This window comes from Lepisma saccharinum, chromosome 13 (genome assembly GCF_977018435.1).
Source record: "Lepisma saccharinum chromosome 13, izLepSacc3.1, whole genome shotgun sequence".
Lineage (NCBI taxonomy): Eukaryota > Metazoa > Arthropoda > Insecta > Zygentoma > Lepismatidae > Lepisma > Lepisma saccharinum.
Window position 1 is genome coordinate 71,959,509 of NC_139241.1, and position 20,299 is coordinate 71,979,807.

General features: G+C 41.0%; 1 protein-coding gene across 1 annotated transcript in view; it reads left to right on the forward strand.

Annotated features, from left to right (window-relative positions):
• LOC145997029 (RYamide receptor-like) overlaps positions 1-20,299 on the forward strand; it is a 435,120-nt gene that overhangs the window by 309,736 nt on the left and 105,085 nt on the right. The window contains exon 3 of the mRNA XM_083133649.1: positions 4,234-5,067. Within this exon, the coding sequence (XP_082989775.1) occupies positions 4,273-5,067 (795 nt within the window). The 5' untranslated portion in view covers positions 4,234-4,272. The remainder of the gene's footprint in view (positions 1-4,233; positions 5,068-20,299) is intronic.

Genomic DNA, 20,299 nt, shown 5'->3' on the forward strand with positions numbered 1-20,299 from the left:
AGGAGGAGGAATATGAAGAAAGGTAGCAGAAAGAAATGAAAACAGGTAGAAGGAGGAGGGAAGTGAAGAATGGTAGGAGGAGGAGGAAAGTGAAGAAAGGTAGGAGGACGAAAATGAAGAAAGTTAGGAGGAGGAGGAAAATGAAAACAGGTAGAAGGAGGAAAATGAAAACATGTTGAAGGAGTAGGAAACTAAAGAAAGGTAGAGGAGTAGGAAATTGAAGAAAGATAGAAGGAGTAGGAAATCGAAGAAAGGTGGAAGGAGGAGGAAAATGAAGAAAGGTAGATGGGGATGAAAGTGAAGGAAGATAGACTGTGGAGTAAAATGAAGCAAGTAGACGGTGGAGGCAAGTGAAGAAAGGCAGGAGGAGTAGGAAAGTTAGAAAAGGTATGAGGAGGAGAAGAATGAATGAAAATATACGGTGGAGGAAAGTGAATAAAGGTATGAGGAGTAGGAAAGTGAGAATAGGCACGAGTTGGAGGAAGGTGACTGAAGGTAGGTGGAGGAAGAAAATGAAGAAATGTAGCAGGAATAGGAATGTTAGAAAAGGTATGAGGAGGAGAAACACGAATAAAAGTATACGGTGGAGGAAAGTGAAGAAAGGTATGAGGAGTAGGAAAGTGAGAAAAGACACGAAGTGGAGAAAGGTATCTAAAGGTAGGTGGAGGAGGAAAGTGAAGAAAGATAGTAGTAGTAGGAGGAAAGTGAAGAAAGTAGGAGAAAATTCGAAGGAAGAAAATACATATGAAACAAGGTCCAGAGGGCTAGTAATGTGCAGCAAAGTAGAAGATAGAGAAAAGCGAAGCAATGACGGAAAGAGGAGAAAGCTGAAGTTGAGAGCTGGAGAAAAGTGAATCACAAGCCAAGAATGGATGGATGTTAAAGACTGTCAGAAGAGCAAAGGAAGGAGGAGAAATGTGAAATAGAAAGTGAGGCAATTTCCGAACGAAGGAGAGGAGATAGAGAACGTAATGAAGATAATATGTCTTTGAGTTATATAAATAGAAAATTTGCACAGGAACGACTCATTTGTAGAAAATAAACAACCAAGCAGTTGAAATAGAAAATGAAAAACATAATAGCAAACTATGTTTATGATATGCAATTCTGTTCATAACAAATGCATTTTAGTATATTATCTAAAACCGAGGTAGCATGCTCTGTCCCTCCATCCAGCATGCACAATCATCCAATTGACTGCTTATTACAGAAGGTGGCGACACTGTTCGGAGAGAAGAGAAAGACTGCGAAATTACATGCATTGTTTGGGATCAAAAGCACCGCAATCGGATTGAAAGGACAAAGGTTGTCATGTAATGAAAGGGAGACTCATTTCGACGTTTCCTTTAGAACCAATTATTGTCACTTCTCATTCAAGGAACGAAGAGCGAAAACAGAGGACGGTCGTTTTCACGCGCCCTTCATTAAAAGCTGATGGTTCGCTACGTCCGTTTATTACATCAATTATCGCGAGGCCGTAGGGGTCCGTTAAGTATGAGAAGAACTCGAATGCAGGAAAAACGAATGGTATATCTTAATGGTTTAGCCGTTTGGAGGAAGATGAGAGAAATGGAAGAGTTAGAGGAAAGGCGAGTGAAGAACTGATTGAAGGAAAATGGGAAAAGTGAAGAATAAATGAGTAAAATTAAAGGACGGGTTGCAGGAAGAGAGACAACACTGAAAATTGCATCGAAGAGAGGAGAAAAAAAGAGAGAAATGGATTCAAGGAAAGTGGGTAGAAATGGAGGGATTGGAGGTAGGGGAGAAGAGAGTGTAGGATGGATTGAAGAATTTAAAGTAATGGACGTATGGCAGGAAGTAGAGAAGTTAAGGATGCATTGAAGGAAGTTGGGGAAAATGAAGGATTGAAGAAACATAGTGAAGGACTGCAAGAAGGAGGATAAAACCAATTACAGAATGATTAAGGAGAAGATTGAAGAAAATATTGAAGGATGAGGGGAAAAGTGAAGGAAAGATTAAGAGGAAAACGAGGGAAGGATGGAGAAAAGTGAAGGAAGGATTGAAGGAATGAGGAAAAAATTGGAGGACAAGGAAGGAATGAAAAGTAAAGGAATGTCGGAAGCGATGAGGAGGAAAGTGAAGGAAGGAGGTCAGAAGTAGAGAACAGAAGTGAAGGACAGATGAATAAAGGAGGAGAAATGTGAAGTAAGCACTGAAGGAAGTATGAGGAAAGTGAAGGAAGGATAAACGTATAGGAATGTTTGATGGGGGAGAAGAAAAGTGAAGGCGTGTTGATGGAAGGAGGAGAAAAGTGAAAGAAGGAGGGGGTAAGTGAAAGATGGAGTGCAGCAAGAAGAAAATAAGTAAATGATTGAAATTTTGCAAAGACATGCTGTATCCACTGCTGCTACACAACTTGACAATACCTGAAGATTCCGACCCACTTTTGAGTTTTCCGTTCAAATATCCAAACTTCTGTTTGTTTTCATTCTCCTTGTATGCCATATGGTAATATTTTCCTCAACTATTCAAAATCAGATAGTTTGGAACAATATGAAGAAAGAAAGAGGGTTAGTCCTGGAAGTACTGGAAAAGTTAGGGAAATGCACCTTTGAGAATAATAGTAATGACATGGAATTTAATAAATGTATAGAAATAGCGTTGGAGCAAAAACCACGAAGACGGTAGGATTTTTAATAAAAAGATAGAACAATTGACAATCGACCTGTAAATAAGAAAATCATAAAAACGTTAACGGAACGCGATAAATCTGTAACTTCAAAGTCACATAACTATAAACGTCATGGAAATTGACCTGTTAATAAAGATGTCAGAGAATTTACAAAAAACATTCAGAAATATGCATTTTCCACATAGCTTTAAACACTAATTTAACACAACAGGTGTTGATAGGGAAAAATAAAAATATCAGAGTATGGTGATTCTTGCTTCTATACTTTCTCTCCAAAAAATGTAAGGGGTGACTATTTCGAAAGCGAAAGCTGGTGACTATACCCTGTCAGAGAAGCAAGGGAAATCTATTGGCCTAAGCAGAGCAGCAGACAGTGATGGGAAGGCTGGTAACTTCAGTCGCTTTTCCCCACTCCACGTAATTCCGTTCCTTTCAAGTGTTCATTGGTGGAGCCGTCTTGCGTCACTACTTGCGTAGAGGCTTGTTTCCGTTTGCCTACTCCACAGTTACTGGGACGGAGTATATGTCCGCGTAGCGTACCTCGTGGAGGAACGAAGGGGTTCCAAGCCCGATACAAGGTGGATACACTTTTTTCTCTAGAAATCCACTCCCTATTAGCCTTTCTGTGCATAAAGTGAGCTCATAAGCAAACCTCCATCAATCTCTTTCACCTAGAACAACCTGGACTGTGTTGTTTCAGACTAACGAGGCTCTGGCGTCCGGACTAACAACCGGTATAATCCTCTGTAGTATTTTGCTAAGTCCAAACTGTGTTTGTTATTGTTTCATCATCTTGCATGCTCATCTTCGACAAGTGGTAGAAGAGGAAACTACGCATAAATATCAATCTTTCTAATTGTTAGATTGATGGATTTGGTTATATTTTACTTAGCTTTTCTGCCACTTCTGGCTAATCGCGAGGATGAGGACGAGTGATGAAATTGATGAGCTAACCACTTCGCCATGAAGGCTGGTTCAAATCACACACACACAAATCAAACGTTGCAGGCTGGAGATGTATTGAAATTAACTAGAAGGATTTTGCAACACTGGATACAGCTAGTCGTTGCGTCAGAGGTAACACGTGACGACTTGTAGAGCATGCTTTACCATTCAGTTATGATGAAGTCGTAGAACGGGGTATAGTGCGCATTCACTGTAAAAGCGTATTACAAAAATAAGAACTGGGATATTCCTTGGCCCGCCTGATCACCGGATCTGTCCGCGTGTGATTATTTTCTTTGGTGGTAATTGAAAGCAATTGTCTTCCAACCAACCCTCACTCATCCTAAAAAAACGTAAGATCGGATCCAGGAAGAGGTGGCCGAAATTCCTACCTTACTGACAAGATTGTCTGCAACGAAATGGGGGTCACTGTAGTAATGTTATTTTCCAATAAATCAGAATGCTAGGACTATATTTTATTTTCATTTGTTTTGGGACAATACATTACTTCACTTTGTCTTAATTATGTATGTATTATGTTGCCTTAACTGTGGGGTATTTAAAATCGTCCAATTCATTGACGACACCCTGACACCTCTTGCATTATTCTGAGTTCGTTTTCCTCATCTTTCCAGGTTGTCTGTCTTCTGGAGAATCTGTGAACCAATGGCACCATGAACTCTAGCAACCGCCTTATGATCTGCACCGGAGCCGAACCGAACTGCAACCTCAACTCGACAGAGTTCCCGAAGAACTTCTCGCCGTTCGACACCCCCGTCGGGAAGGAGGTCCTCTACGATGTCCCCACCGGGATCATCGTCCTCCTGTCGATTTTCTACGGGAGCATCTCCGTGGTGGCGGTGGTCGGGAACTCCCTGGTGATGTGGATCGTCGCCACCAGCAGGAGGATGCAGAACGTCACCAACTGCTTCATCGCCAACCTCGCCCTGGCCGACATCATCATAGGCTTGTTCTCCATCCCCTTCCAGTTCCAGGCGGCCCTCCTCCAGCGCTGGAACCTTCCCTTCTTCATGTGCGGGTTCTGCCCCTTCGTGCAGGTCCTCAGCGTCAACGTCAGCATCTTCACGCTGACCGCCATCGCCGTGGACAGGTACCGTGCCATCATCCACCCGCTCACCAACAGGCCTTCCAAGTTGAGGGCTCGCATCATCATCGCTGCCATATGGACCTTCGGAGCCTGCCTGGCGGTTCCCATGGCGGTGGCCCTGAGTGTGACCTACGTACACGACGAGACCCATGGAGGTGTGAAGCCCTTCTGCCAAAATGTGGTCCTCTCGGACAAGGAGATGATGGCCTACAGGCACGTGCTGGTGGCCATGCAGTACTTCACCCCTCTGTGCATCATAAGCTTCGTTTACGCTAGGATGGGGCTGAGGCTGTGGGGTTCCAGAGCTCCTGGTAACGCCGAGGATCACAGGGACGCGAATCTGCTCAGGAACAAGAAGAAGGTAAGTGACTAAGATTTATCATCTCTTGTTGAAACATGTTCTGGTCTTTCTAGCTTCTTCACAGCAAACAAGTACAGAAGGAATATTGATTGATCGTCGTTTGTTGAAGTAAACTGTATGTTAACTCTTACCTTGCTATCTCTCTTTGATAATTAGGGAGATAACGTTCAGTGAGGTAGTATAATAGTTAGTGTGTTGAAATTCCAAAAATCGATCGTCTCTTGTTTGTGTAATCTGTGTACGAAGTTTTGCCTTACTAATTCTCTTTGATAGGAACACACCGTCCAGTAATGTAGAAGACTAGTTACAGCGTCGACAAGACTAAAATCGATTGTCTTTGCTGAGGGAAACTGTATACGAAGTCTTGCCTTACTATTTATGGTCGATGGTTAGTCAGACAACATCCAGTGAGGCAGTGGCGGCTCGTGGTCTGGCTCTATGGGTGTGCTGTTCAGTCTCGCGTCCAGAAGTGTTATACCACCCCTGTGAAATAGTCGCACCCGTTTTTGCGTACATAATGATGCTTAATATATTGGAAACCAAAGTTTTGATCACCTTTCACTGAAAATGAGGCTATGACAGAGATATATTTCTTGATATTTAACACGGATTTTTTTTTACAAATTTCAAATATTTCGGAAATTATCCAGCCAATCACGAGAAGAGCGATGTTATTGTAATTCAGCATTCCATAACCTGATAAAAATCACTCGAAACATAGAAATACCGGTCTACAACATCAATACTATTGTCGATTTGCAAAATATTTCGTAAAAACTTTCTTCCCGGCTCTGCTGATATTAATGAACAAGGAGAATAATAACATTGGCGTACACCAAAGAAGCCGATCCAACTACCACAATGAGGAAATCAGTTCTAATCTATCTAGCTGTTGTTTATTTCTAATGATCAAACCAAGCAAATCAAGTTAAATCAAGAGAATAATAAATGTTAAAGCAAATAATAGTACTCCCTAAGTTCACACTGCCCTGCTTCGTAATCGTACATCAGAATTTTCCTTCTCTTCCGCCGTATAAATATATTACTGCAGTTGATACAGGCTTTGTAGCTAACTTCCCTCCAAAAATTCAATACGTTAAGTCTGCTTTCGCTATATACAGTTTCCCTATTCATCATGAAATCAAACAATTTGCACTGAAACAAGATCAACCTTTTGACAGCGTTAAACAATTTTGTAAGGCAGTAACAGCCACATAATGCAAAACAGCTGACTATTTGATGCACGCTCCCTCCCCGCGGGTTGATAATTCGGCTACTGTGCCACAGAGGCCGTTTATTTTGACCAAGATGCACGAAGCAAAGGCATGCTTAAAACACCCGTTTTGGTTTCAGTTGCCCTCCCCCCTCTCCTCCTTTTCTTCCCCTGTTATGCTCGGGACAATATACCATCCAAATTTCCCTTTCATAAAAAAGATCCCTCAATTTGCGATGATGTATGGGTTGCATCGACTGCGTCACACGATCTCCAATGGAATGGGTTTGCAACACTACATTTGCTCGCACACAGATCGCTGCGTTCACAGCCTTCCTAAATGATGCAACCTCCCCTCACACGGCGCTCAAGCCAAAACACCCAATCAGCGTCCTCTACGCGACTGCTGCAACAGCGTCATAGGGAGCGAAACTAACATTGTGTTCAAACCCAGATCGTGGTGGAGCGGCGTGGGAACGCTTGATGTTTTGAAGGAGATAGATTTCAATAAATAAGTATAATAATAATGAATTGGATTACAGATTTATTTGGGTGTGCAAGTGCGAATGTGCGAATACGCAGAAGCCGCTACTGCAGTGAGGTAGAAGACTAGTTAGGACGTCGGAAAGGGTGGAATAGATTGACTTTTGTTTAGGTAAACTGTACGCGAAATCTTGCCTTACTATTTCTTCTCTATAGTTAGGCAAATAACGTCCTCAAAACTTTCCCCTCAAATGCATGAAATTCTTTGCAGACATTGCGGTTCCCCATTTGTTACAAGTGTTTGGACAGGGTGCACCCAAAGTCAAAGTCCTACGTTTGAATGTCGCACAAGGTTCTGAGGAAGAACTAGTCTTGGTGAGCCTACTGTGACGTAAAAGAGAGAAATTAAATTTCCTCAGAGCGAAACCACTTCACCAATCAGACGAGCTCGGCGCTTGAGAAGAAATTTGCAATCGTTTGATCCTTGGACTAGAAGCAGAGCCTCTGATTATGAGGCAGTCTTGGCTATTAAATCACCCCCTTGACGCCCAGGCTCCCTCAGCCGATTGAAAAGAGGAATATGAAACGAGGGAACTTTGCAAGCTTTCCAACTTTTCCCATCCGTCGGCCGATAAAACCCTCTTCCGAACGGAAGCTGCGTGGACCACAACAGCCCCATATCATGCATGGCAATGAACCAGGCTCCTTTGAGAGCGACCAAGAAGCTGATCCGTAAGTATCGTCTTCGCGATATTCAATCAACTTTTTTTGCAAAGGCCTAAATGGGCCTTCAAGTTTATGGCCTCCATCTTGAAGCAGCTGCTGTCCGCGTCAGTGTTGCCATTCTCTGGAGGCAAAGAGTTACCGATTCTGGTACAAATTGGAGAAATAGCCTTACAAAGCGTGACTTATTTGTGTTGTCAGACCAACCGCGGCGAGGAGAGTTTGATGATGTCATGCCCCTCTGCAGCCTCAGCTTGTAATAGGTAGAAGATTTCAGTCCTCAAATATAGTATAGTTTTAGTTCAGGTTAAGTAAGTAATGAATGATTAGTTTTAAAAATTGATTGATATGATTTGGTGTTGTAAGTCCACTTTATGCACAGTAAGGCTAATCGGGACTGAACCTACAGTTTAAAGTGGGATCCGAACCACTATGTGCCTCCACCGGGAATCGAACCCGGAACCCCTTGATTACAAGGCAACGACGTTTTAAAAATTGAATTAGGAAGTCTTTAACAGGCACATTCTGTATTCTTCTTAGGGTCTTCCTCTCAATTTCGTTTAGTTAAGTAGCTTTTCCTGTGTGCTGAAATGCCCATAAACTAAAAATCAATCAACCAAGAATCAATCAACTAAAAGGAATCAACCAAAAATCAATCAACTAAAATCAATCAACCAAAAATCAATCAACCAAAAATCAATGAACTAAAATCAATCAACTAAAAATCAATCAATCGTCTTTAAATGGCTGTTATATAAGTATCGGGAACTATAAAGATCCAGCAGTTACTCGAATCGCATATAGGGATGGACACGGCGAAACTCACTATCCTGATGTTAGTTTTCAATTTCATGATCATGGGCGTCCGGAAGGGGGGGGGGCGTTGTTTCCCCCACTTGAAAATGAAGGTGACCTTAAAATTTCATTTTTTCCACACATATATAATTGGATTTTAGTCACGATAATTTGCGTTAATTATTATTTGGACATTATTATAAGTAATACTAGTACAGATCCTTATAGGAACACGATGAGTTCAAAATAAAGCAGTGTTTTGGGTAAATCTGTCTTGCTTGCCCTTACGATTTTTTTTATTTTCCTGGGGATTTTATTGCCCTGACTGGAAAAATTGTGCTATATCTGAAAACTTTGGTTTATTTCGGAGAAAACTGTCCACCTGGAGGGATCCCTTGCTTATCTGAGGCAATATTTTTACTTCTCTGAGGGGAAAATTTCGCTCATGTGAATATTTTGCTATTCTGAAGAGAAACTGTGCTACTGTGAGGTGAAATGTTTCTACACCGAAGAAAATTTTACCACTATGAACGATGGTTTGCTATTATGAGAGGGAATGTTGCCACTATGTGCTGAATTTTGACATTGTTGAGTTAAATTTTGGTGCCGTGATTGTGGGAAATTGTATAGCTCTAAGGTGAAAAGTTTCCTAAGAAGTTAGAAAATTTTTCCTCGGTGTGGCAACACTGTCCTTGGCACTAAACTAACTCTGAAGGCACATAAAATTCTCAAACAGGTCTTTGGAGTAGATTTTCTCATTATGCTGCGTTCGTTCTAAGAGAGGCTCCTGCGATTAGCACCTTGGTGCTGCTGGGGGTGGGGGAGGGGGGGATAATGAAGCAATATTGGAACCGGTGTATTTGAAGTTTCTTCGGGCACTCCCCATCGTGGAGACACCGGCAGAGATTGACTCCCTCAGAAATGAGAGGTGAGAAAGGGGAATCTTATATTACCAGAAGGGTGGATGGGATGAGGCAATGACCTCGCTCGAAGAATAGTGGTCGATTACCAGTGTTTTGAATTAGCGAGTTACTCTCTTCGAGTAACGGCAACTGTAGGTAGCCACTTTTTAAAATGAGTATCTGCAACTCGGTTACTTTTTAAAATGAGTATCTGCAACTCGGTTACTTTTTAAAATGAGTATCTGCAACTCGGTTACTTTTTAAAATGAGTATCTGCAACTCGGTTACTTTTTAAAATGAGTATCTGCAACTCGGTTACTTTTTAAAATGAGTATCTGCAACTCGGTTACTTTTTAAAATGAGTATCTGCAACTCGGTTACTTTTTAAAATGAGTATCTGCAACTCGGTTGCTTTTTAAAATGAGTATCTGCAACTCGGTTACTTTTTGAAACAAGTAACTTTAACTCTTGTTTCTTTTGAAGCCGAGTAATTCTAACTCCGTGACGTTCCGAAATGAGTAGCTTTAACAAGGTTAGAGGAAAAGGTCTAAATATGGGCGACCCTTTTTATTTTGTCATTTTCGGAGGGAAAAAAATAATATATCAAGCACCTGCCTTCAAAATGCATATCTATGAAATATATACTTAAATGTGATAGCATGCTAAAGTATACAAGGTCTCCATTTTTTAAAAAAAAAGCAATTTTCAAAAAATGGTGAAATGGTGTATTTCAAAATTGTGGTCTAAATATGGGCTACTACTGGCAATATCACAAAAAAGCAATTAAAATTTAAAGAAAACAGTCATTTATAGCTAGAACATTATAGAATTCATATTTATGAATAATCTGTTGTTTTGAAAATCACGCAGAATGCAAAAAATCGAAATTAAGAAAAACATCCAAATATTTGTTGAAAATGTGATCTCAGCATTAGACCTCATGTCATAGCCCATATTTAAACCATCACGCTATTTTTCTTCTTCAATTTATTTTCGCTCTCTGTGGTACATATTTCACAAACAAATCATGTCATTATAAAAGCCCACATTTGTTTTCTATACAGCTAATATCATAACCTATACAAAGCAGATGAGAATTCAGAAAACGCCGAGTTAAAACATACCTGCAAAAAGTTTTCGGAGGTCGCAATTCTATAACAGCGTCCAAGGCCGAAACTAAGCACTCTTGCGAATTGGCGCGGCAACCTTTGTCCTTGACAGATAACCAGTTCCAATAGTCTCTGCCAGGCTGCAGCACCCGGGAGCGCTGATAACTCCAAATTCCATATTTAAACCTTCGCCCATATTTAGACCTTCTCCTCTACTTTTGAATTGAGTAACTGTGACTTATTTACTTTCTGACATTAGTAGCTGTGAGTAGTTAAACGAGTTACAGTAACTCGTTGAAATGAGTAGCTGTAACTCTGTTATTTTTTCGAATAACTGACTGTAACTAGTAACTTTGATCAAGTTCATCCTCATCTTAGCGATTTTCCAAACAGGATGAAAACTGACTTAAACGAAAAATAAAACGGTAATAGCAAATAAAACCAACTTACCATAGATGATTAGAAGAGGTTCATATAGTATTTGACCAAAAGCATCAGATTCCAGGAAATGAATAAGGTGTTTCAATGATTTGCTTGCTACATTCCTTGTGATAGTTCAAGTAGAACAAGCCGTTCCTTAAGATAAAGAACGAGTCATGGAATCACGAAACGTATGTCCGAACTTGAAGACCTTGACTTATGTTGCTTCTGCTTGAAACCTTGAACAAGAGATATAGTGTGAATTGGAATGATAAACAATGATAGTTTTATTCTCTTTGAACTTTAGATGTTCCCAAATCTCCGTGATACTTGATAAGTTTGAAGGTTGCACGCAACTTTATTATTGTTATACAGGGTGGGCCAAAAAGGTGAGCTAATAAACTACGCAATGATTACTTAATACTATCGGTTAGCTTTGTTTTTGGCCACCTTATACTTAACAAGGTGAAGGGGGGAGAAGGATTGGCCGACAGGAAGGATATTCAAGAATCCTATTCAGCACCTCGTGCAGCCTGGAACTGCATGTCTGGCGTGTAGACCCTATAACCGGCATACTATTTTGTAATGTTTATATTTTCAGTGCCCTCTCTGAGCAAAAGCGAACTTTAACTTTGAAAAATAAAAAGAACGTGTGCCTCATCCATTTGTGTCTGTACTGTCCGTTTCATCTGATCACAATTCTTTGTGTCATCTTCAAAATCAGTTATAAGTACGGTATGCGCCAAAATGTACATTTCGAACACGTGGTTGCGTTTGTCGACGGGGCATAGCTCCAGCTGCACGTGTTCGCAGTAGTGAAAAGGAAGTTGTGTTGTGCAGTTGTTGCTGGAAATGGGTCTCTATGGTATTCATAGTTGAGCATTATTTCCGCTCATACGGAAGCGGTCGTGAAGGTGGACCGAGTTTGAAAAAGGTGACTGGTCTATATGCAACCCAAATGACAATCGTCCACTCCACATGCCCTAACGTAACCTAACCTAAGGTTTCCTGAGAGATATGCAACCCAAAAGGCACGATTGTTATTTGGGTTGCATATAGACCAGTCACTATATTGTAACATGTCTTATACTTTTGTTCATCTTTTCATTTCAGTACTGTATATTTTGGCGCATACTGTATTTTTTGAGACGTGCACATGACAAGAGCAGCCTGTGGAATTAGATAGTCCAGAGAACATGCAAGATCGTAGGCTATAGTCCGAGACCGGAAGGACAAAATAAACTGCAATTTTAAGGAAGAATAGATGGGAAACCCACATTGGCAGGCTCAGGATGGAGTATACAAAAAAGAAAGGAAATACTCAAGCTGTGTAGTGCAAAAGCTGTAGACACATGATTAAATTAGCGAAAGACACGAACAAATCGAAGAACACAATGAAGTAAGAAGAAGAAAATATAAAGGAGTTCCACATCTCTCTTCTTTAAATACGAGGGCAATGAAAACCGTAACGTTATTTCTATCCAAAAGGAAAAAAAAGGAAAAAAACAATTCTGAATTGTCACTATTTAATGCTGTTTCATCGCATTTTCGTGAGAAATAGATGAAAACCGGCGCATTTTCAACCATGTAGCGCTCAAATTTTCCATCGCATTTCCGTAAAAATGGATGCAAAGCCCAAGCATCTCACCACCTAACATTCTACCCTGTAGAATGGGGAATCGAACTAATGGGGTTGTAGCCCATCCTTGAATTAGGGGAGAGTGGTACAGTACCGGCCACCTTAAGCTTATTGATTATAACTGATAAATGATTAGGAGATAGTCGGATTCAACATAGTAATATGATACCTCAATACATACTTTAAGGAACACGGGCTTAATTTCTATGAAATGTTTTCCGAACTTCAAGATATATACACAAAACGAAAAGCTGAATTTTCAATGAGTGGAAAAATTGTCGTCCAGTATCGGTCAGTATCAATATTTTAATTTTAAGGGGTGTTAACTATTTATAAATCCTTCAGTTTTATGAAGAAACTGTAAACTAGTATGTGTACAAAGGTGTGGTAGTTACCAAATGTACGTGAAAAATTGTGTGTGGCCGATACTGGACGACACTTCGCTGGCCGATACTGTACGATCATTAGGTGGTAACAAAAGTTCCGATTACACGTTGTTTATAATCAATTTGCTAAACTATTTACAGGGTTTCGTATCCTTATAGAATACCGATAAACTGAATCTGACAATAAAATCAAACACTTACCTCGAACATGAATACCAGGGCCCTAGAAATAACTTCTCTCACGCAGCCACTTGACTCTTCAAAGTAACACAGCTCTCATAATACTGTGTGAAAGGGGGTGACCCTGAACTATAGCGCACACGAATACATACCGTTTCCTCCTACTCCCGTGAACTACTTCTATGTAGCGTCAAATGTCCGAACTAGCAATTGGCCGATACTGTAGGACGGCCGGTACTGTACGACTCTACCTTACCACACTTGCTGGCTGCGATGGCCCTAAAAGGGCCAGGTGTGAGGTAACTAAACGGATAAGCAAGTAAATGATATGGCCCAACCCTTCTGACTGAGAATGGCAGGTTACAGGAAAATTGATAACTTACCCCGTTCGATACGAGCAGACTCTCCCCTAGCAGTGTTACTCCTCTCAGCGATGACAATCAAAAGACCCCTGCTTCCTAGATTACCTGGTTTTGTTCCTGTTGTCCCGACCTTCATTCACCTTCCATCCGGTGAGCCACGGCAACTTCCTGTGTAAGAGCGTCTTTCTGAACAAAATCTAGGAGCAGGTTCTGACAAGTCTGGACGAGATTCTACTCGTACCGATGGGATATGTTACGAAACAAAGGGAGAAAGGAAATATGAAGTGAGTATAAACAATTTTCACCTCCCACTTTTGTAAATACGAAGTCAGAAGAAACAAAGGCACAAAGCAGATGGAAGAGAGGAAGGAACTAAGAAGTGAGTACAAGTATTAAAAGATGTATATTCTCCAGAAAACCTCACGGAAGACAAAGAAGAGGCGATCTAGGATGAGATGGATAGATGATGTAGAGAGAGAGAGAGAGAGAGAGAGAAAGAGGGAGAGAGAAAGAGATAGAGAGAGAGAGAGAGATCAGAACATTGGGGATAACATGTAGACAAAAGGCACCAGACAAGAAGATATGGACCGGCATTGTTAAGATGGCTAAACCTATTCTACAAAGAACCGTAACGCCAAAGAAAGAAGAGGAAAAATGTTTCAGCTGCGTCCGAACAAATGAGGGGTGTTTCTCTTTCTTGCTGATTCCTTTAACTCGGAACACATTATTTTCTATTATCAGCAATTAAAGTAGAGTTTTAAGTGGGACATTCTGTATAATATATAAAGTTAGTTTTGTGCAAGTACTTTAGAGTGCACAGTGGGTATTTTAACGTTAATATCAAACGATCAGGTGAAGATTTTTCAACATAAAACAAGCACCTGGTGTTGTCTTACACAGACGCGACTGCAAGTGACAATCGACACACACCAAGCAGAGTGTACAAGGCAAAAAGATTTGCTGCATTTCATGCAGGACATCTCTGCATATGGCAAGCATTCATGTGTGTGATGTGACAAAAAATAGATCCACCAGAAGCCATTTTTCTTTCGGAATTTGCAATCAGGGCCGCTATTCAAATGTGAATGGCTGATTCCTGCTTGAAAAAGCTACTGTGTAGTATTCGATTGGGTACACGGTTGGATGCTGTGAAAAGGTGGGTATTCCATGAAGAATTTTCATTTCTGGTTTGGAAGTTGAAGCCACTGCGGGGTGTTTTTGTTATGTGTGTGTTTCATGTAGTTACACAGATGTTCTGGAGTGAGGAATGGACATAAAAACTGGCGCCCAACAGGGAAGTGCCCGGGAACAAATTTTTTCGTGTAGTGGACAAGAGTTTCCAATATCCACGATACGCTTCCCTGTACATTACAAGAAACCATGGAGGCTCGTAGGAGGGCTCCTTACATTCATGATCTCGGTTGTTGTGAACGTGTGATCAGCACTACGCTCCAAGTTTGCTTCCAACCCATTTTGTCGGAGGCTGAGTGAACAGCGGGGAGAAAATGTAAAAGGGGAGAGCCCCCGAAGACGCCCCCCTTCGCATATTTTCGAAGGTATGCGCTCCTGTTCTGGTTCTTGAGATTTGTAGTAGGAAGGACTTCATTTCTCGAATTTGCGGATTCTTCCCGTTTTTTCTTTTCGATCCGCCGTAATCATTCAACTCTTATTTTATATTCACGGGTTGAAACTTGCATCAGTGTTGTAAAATGCCTCAACAAGCTTCCTAAGTTGATCTGAATTGGTTGACAAGATCAAGGATAGGTCTTCTACCTCAGAGTAAAGTGGACTTCAAACAAAAACGAATATTACACTCAAAGTGCGAATTAAGGTTTTTACTTTGAGGGAGAGGGGGATGCCCAATTAGTCGCTTATTTCTGGTTTCATATCGGGAGCTGTTCTTTTTTCTTTTGCGAAACACTTAGTAAATTTACATCCTAAGACAACCCAAACTCATAAACTAAAGGTAAATATGCGATATCGCCCGGACGGATTTCTTCAAATTTACAGGAGAAAGTACATACTGAAATGAGTTTCTGTAGCATTCTGGACGTTCTTGGAGGTGTTTTCTTTCACGGGAAACTGAAAACTTCGTATTTGAATGCTGCCGGACAAGAATTAATCACGTTTTACGTAAGAAACTTGCATTTTCTGCCATATTATGCCGTTGTTTCCATTGTGTGCGTGCAGATGGCGAGAGCGTCGAAAGTCACACGGTCTCGTCAGTGTTTCCAAACGTGCATTTTTTTACGAGAATTTTGTTTTCTTTTTTTTTAACTATGCTTACCTAACCTAACCCAACCTAACCTAACCTTGCCAGAAATGGTTTTTTGGGCTATCGTGAATGGTTTTTGGGGCTAACGTGAATGGTTTTTGGTGCTATCCGGCAATGGTTTTTTGGGGCTATCCCTCAGTGGTTTGTGATGACATAATGAACACGAAAGTAGGTATTTTTCGGTTAAGAAGATTGAAACACTGCATATCCACTCCAAAACGACTAAACACAAGCACGGCGCGATGATCCATGGCGAGTGCATGCCATATTGTCTGTTACCCAAGCGGAACAAGGAAGACAAATAATCACTCGTAATATGAAAAGTTGACACTATTTTATGGAAAAAGGCATGACTTCACCTTAAAGAATGTTCCGCAATGCAGAGAAGGTAAGAACCAGTGGTAAAAGTAAGGAAATAAATGAGTTAAAGGTGTCCGGGCGTTATCGCATATTTACCAAACTAAAAGAGCTATAGAACTAATAGCATCGAAAACGTGACTGAATTTCTATTCCCAAGTTCAAACGTAACGCCCACCTAACCTGCCTACAAATTTCTTTTAAGAATGTATTTAATACATATAAAATATCAGCACTATGCCATGGAAATTTAAGTGGAAAACAGCCTGCTGTTACCTCGGCTCGATAGGTTTGGTCAGTTTTAGAAAGGTGTCTTTCTTTAATCCACAAGGTTGCGGGTACATTTCGGCAGGGAAACGTTTGATGACTAGGCTATTAATGGATACGGAATATTTTCTCGGTTGTGTTCGCAACATACTTCAGAAATGATATACTGTATCCTTTGAATTTTATTTTCTTTGAGGGAGATAAAGAACACCCCTGGCAGAGATAAAAATAATTTTCTCTTGCCGGCGGTAACTTTTTTCTTGCGGGGGTAAATCCCTGCCATCCCCCACATTATATCGCACAGAGACAGCCTCGTTAAGGTTCGGACACTGCTGTTGGAACTGTGCCTCCACATCTTTCCTCATTTCATCATCATTGCAGCGATGACTTTGGGCAGGAAGGAAAGCGACGTAAAAGTAACGATTACAAACGTTTTTCGATTACATTGCGGGTAATGACAGCGGCTTCCGTTCCGGTACGAACCAGGGTCTCCACGGAAATTGGAAACGTTTCCTTGTCCTCGATGGATGAACACCACTTTCCTCGCTGTTCCAACATTTCTCCCCTACTTTCACCCTTAAATTTTGAAATTAAACTTTATGAACCTTTCATTTCTCATCAAGGCGTGCATTTTGTTCTTGAATGCTCCGTTTTCGACGTCTGTTTCCTGTGTTTGATTGGGTTTCGTCTGCCGCTGGAGAAACAGAGAGATAGTTGAAGAGCAAGATGATTCTGTTCAGAATTCTAACATATTCTGCCACCTCGTGCAAGGCACCGAGATATTGCTCTTTATCCAGTCTTGGACGTTTTGCAGTATCTTTCCGCCTGACTTGCTGCGATTGAATCCCCAGACGAGAATTTGGAATGCCTTTCATCCCAGAAACAAGAAACGGAAATGTTAAATTAAATTTGATTGGAAATTCCAGCGCGTGTGCTGCTTAAGAAAATATCAAACGTAGCTTTTCTGAACTCTGCTAGACTAACCTCATGAATTGACTTCACGATTGATATTTTATGGCAAGGATTCCTGGAATCGTATCTTGGTTTTCCTGCATTTTCCAGCCTGGAATTACAGACCCGGTGGCCTCAGAGAGACTCAAGAGTGAGGGGGGGCGGGGCAATTGGCCCCTGACCTCACTTCTGGTATAAATAAAACTTGCCTACACAAAGCACCCAAGAGGTGTCAATTGGCACAAATATGTTGACTCCAGTAAAAAATTTGCACAATTGATGCATTTTTCCTGCATCAAGATACATTAAATCATTGGATACGGTTTAGTGTTTAATAATAAATATCATGCACGCACGCACTTCATAATTTTTTTCTGCATAATTTCTGTATAATTAGAATAAATAAATCAAGAAGACTTAGATGGGCAGTCCATGTGGCACGAATGGGAGAGGAGAGATGAGTTTACAGGATTCTTGTTGGGAAACCTTATGGTAAGGGACCTGTAGGAAGGCCAAGACGACGATGGAGAGATGATGTTGAAATGGACCTAAAGGCAATCACTAAGGATGGAAATGATTGGATTGATTTTGCCCAGGATAGGGACAGATGGAAGGCTTTTGTGTGGCTGCAGCCATAAACCTTCAGGTTTAAGAAGGCTAGAGAGTTAGTATAATTTGGAGAGTTTCTCCGATTCCTACATCCGCTCTTGAATTACACATACTCGCAACCAGAAAGAACATAAGGGGTAGTGTAGAATCTACATTTTTGTATTATCGGCTCATTGGAGGTACAGATGACCCAAGTGTAGTGCTCTTGTGCAAGAACTTTCAATATTTAACCCGTTCGAACTACCCTGCCGTTGTGCTTTATACATTAATTCTTAAGTTCAGGGGAATATATTTTTCGGATACTTATGACCTGCCATACTCTGTCCAGCAAATCTGAAGCGAGCGAACGGTAGCATATCTCTGCGCAAGTAGTAATTCGAAAGGGCTCCACCAATGAACAAGTGCGAAGAAACGGTATTGCGTGGAAAGGGAGAAGCGACTGCAGCTACCAGCCTTTTTCAGCGGCGTGTGCTGCTTCGCTCCGCCTACTCGCTTTCTCTCCTTCTAACATTATGCGCGGCCTTGCTCCAGAGACTCCCAGGATAGAGTGTACCAATCTTCAAGGTTTACTCAACATATTCTAATTATTGATTTACTAGAGAAACTATTACTTCCGGTGAAAATATCATTTGAATAGCCATTCCATCGCTCTCAAATGTAAAGCTTAATGTAACCAAGTGACAAACGATATTCATTTGGGAGAGAACGACCGTGGCGCGGCCACCGGAAAAGTTTGGCAATGAGCAGCTCCATTGGGGGGATACAAACATCTAACACTGACCTAACGTGATATAAAGGATCTTGATCTGATTGTCTGTTTAAACTCAACAATGTTAAATGATGTTTAACCTTCGATGTCTCAGAAAAAAAAGCTAGGAACATTTAATTTGGTGCACAGAAAGTTACGTAAAGTATCAACTTAAGTTTAGAAAAGTTTCCCTATTTGTTCGTTCGATTCTCTGTTACCGTCAATGTAAAATCAACAATCGATATACGGTACTTTAACTTTCGATATTTTTAATGTTGATACAAGAGAGACATATTACAGAGACGGGATCTCCTCGTCGGTTTCCTACTTGCCTCATGCGTGGAAGAGTACCAGATTGGGAAGTCGGACCTGAATTTGTTTATGGAACAGCGGAACCGATCTGAGAAGATTGGGCTGAGGATTGGGAATCAACGCTTGTTTCAAGTTGGTTCTGGCACATCTCGTATGCAGCGAAGGAACAGGTATGCACCTGGATGACGGAGGTGCCTCTATACCATCGCATGTCTGGTCCGATCATGTATTAACCCGTAGCTGTCCCTTTGGTGAGTCATCTTCAAGCTTCTATATCCTGGTAGGTAATTTGTATATAAAGGGAAAAGTAAACAATAAAGCTAGAAAAGTAATTTGGTACACCGAAAGGTAGCCTATATATAGAATCAATTCTAGAAAGAATTTCTGTTCCAGTCAAGCAATCGAAACTCAACAATGTATATATATGTTTAGCGTTCAATATATAAGAAGTAAATAAAGCTATACACATGAAATTTGATGTTCCGAAAGTCATATAAACAATCAACCAAATCCTAGAAAATTTTCCCGATTGGTTCGTCCGTTTGGCTATGGAAGTCAAACAATCCATATGTGCTAAACCTTCGATATCTCAAATTTACTCAAAGTTAAAAACAAGAAATTTGGTTGAAGATTAGGCACACACAGGAGATGAACTACGTATAAATTTTCAGCGAAAAATGCAGGCTCGACCAGGACTCGAACCCGGGTCTCTGGCATACCGTGCCATTGCTCTAACCACTAAGCTACCGAACCAGGCCTAGCCTCGCCTGATTGTTTGCTATCGCTGTTTTATCTGCGTGGAATCGTATCTGCCAGTGCTACCTAAACGGGATCTGTTGCCTTTGAAACACTGTAGAGGTCGACGTTGCCTGGTTCCTCCCAGCGTAGAGATGTTAATGCATTTCTCGCTGAAAATTTCTACGTCTCTACGCTGGGAGGAACCAGGCAACGTCGACCTCTACAGTGTTTCAAAGGCAACAGATCCCGTTTAGGTAGCACTGGCAGATACGATTCCACGCAGATAAAACAGCTGCAGCGAAAAATCAGGCGAGGCCAAGTCGGCTCGGTAGCTCAGTGGTAGAACAATAGCACGGTATGCCAGAGACCCGGGTTCTGGTCGAGCCTGCATTTTTTTCAGAAAATTTCTAAGAAATTTGGTGTACCAAAAGTCATGTAAACAGTCAACCTAATCCTATATTTTTTTTGCGGAAATTTAGTACACATAAATATCAACGTAAATCTGGATTCTCTTGCGATTGGTCCGTCTGTCTGACTACAGAACTCAAATAATCGAAACTCAGCAATCGATATCTTATGAAACTATAAATATAAATAGTGCACCAAAAGATATAGAAACTATCAACCAAATTCCAAAATAAATATTCCCTACTAGTCCGTCTGTTTGTCTGTTCATGGGCCGATGGAAACGTATACAGTATAGTCATCTTGTAGTCCGAGTCTGTCTACATTTTCTGTCTCTACATGGTCACACAGAAAATAC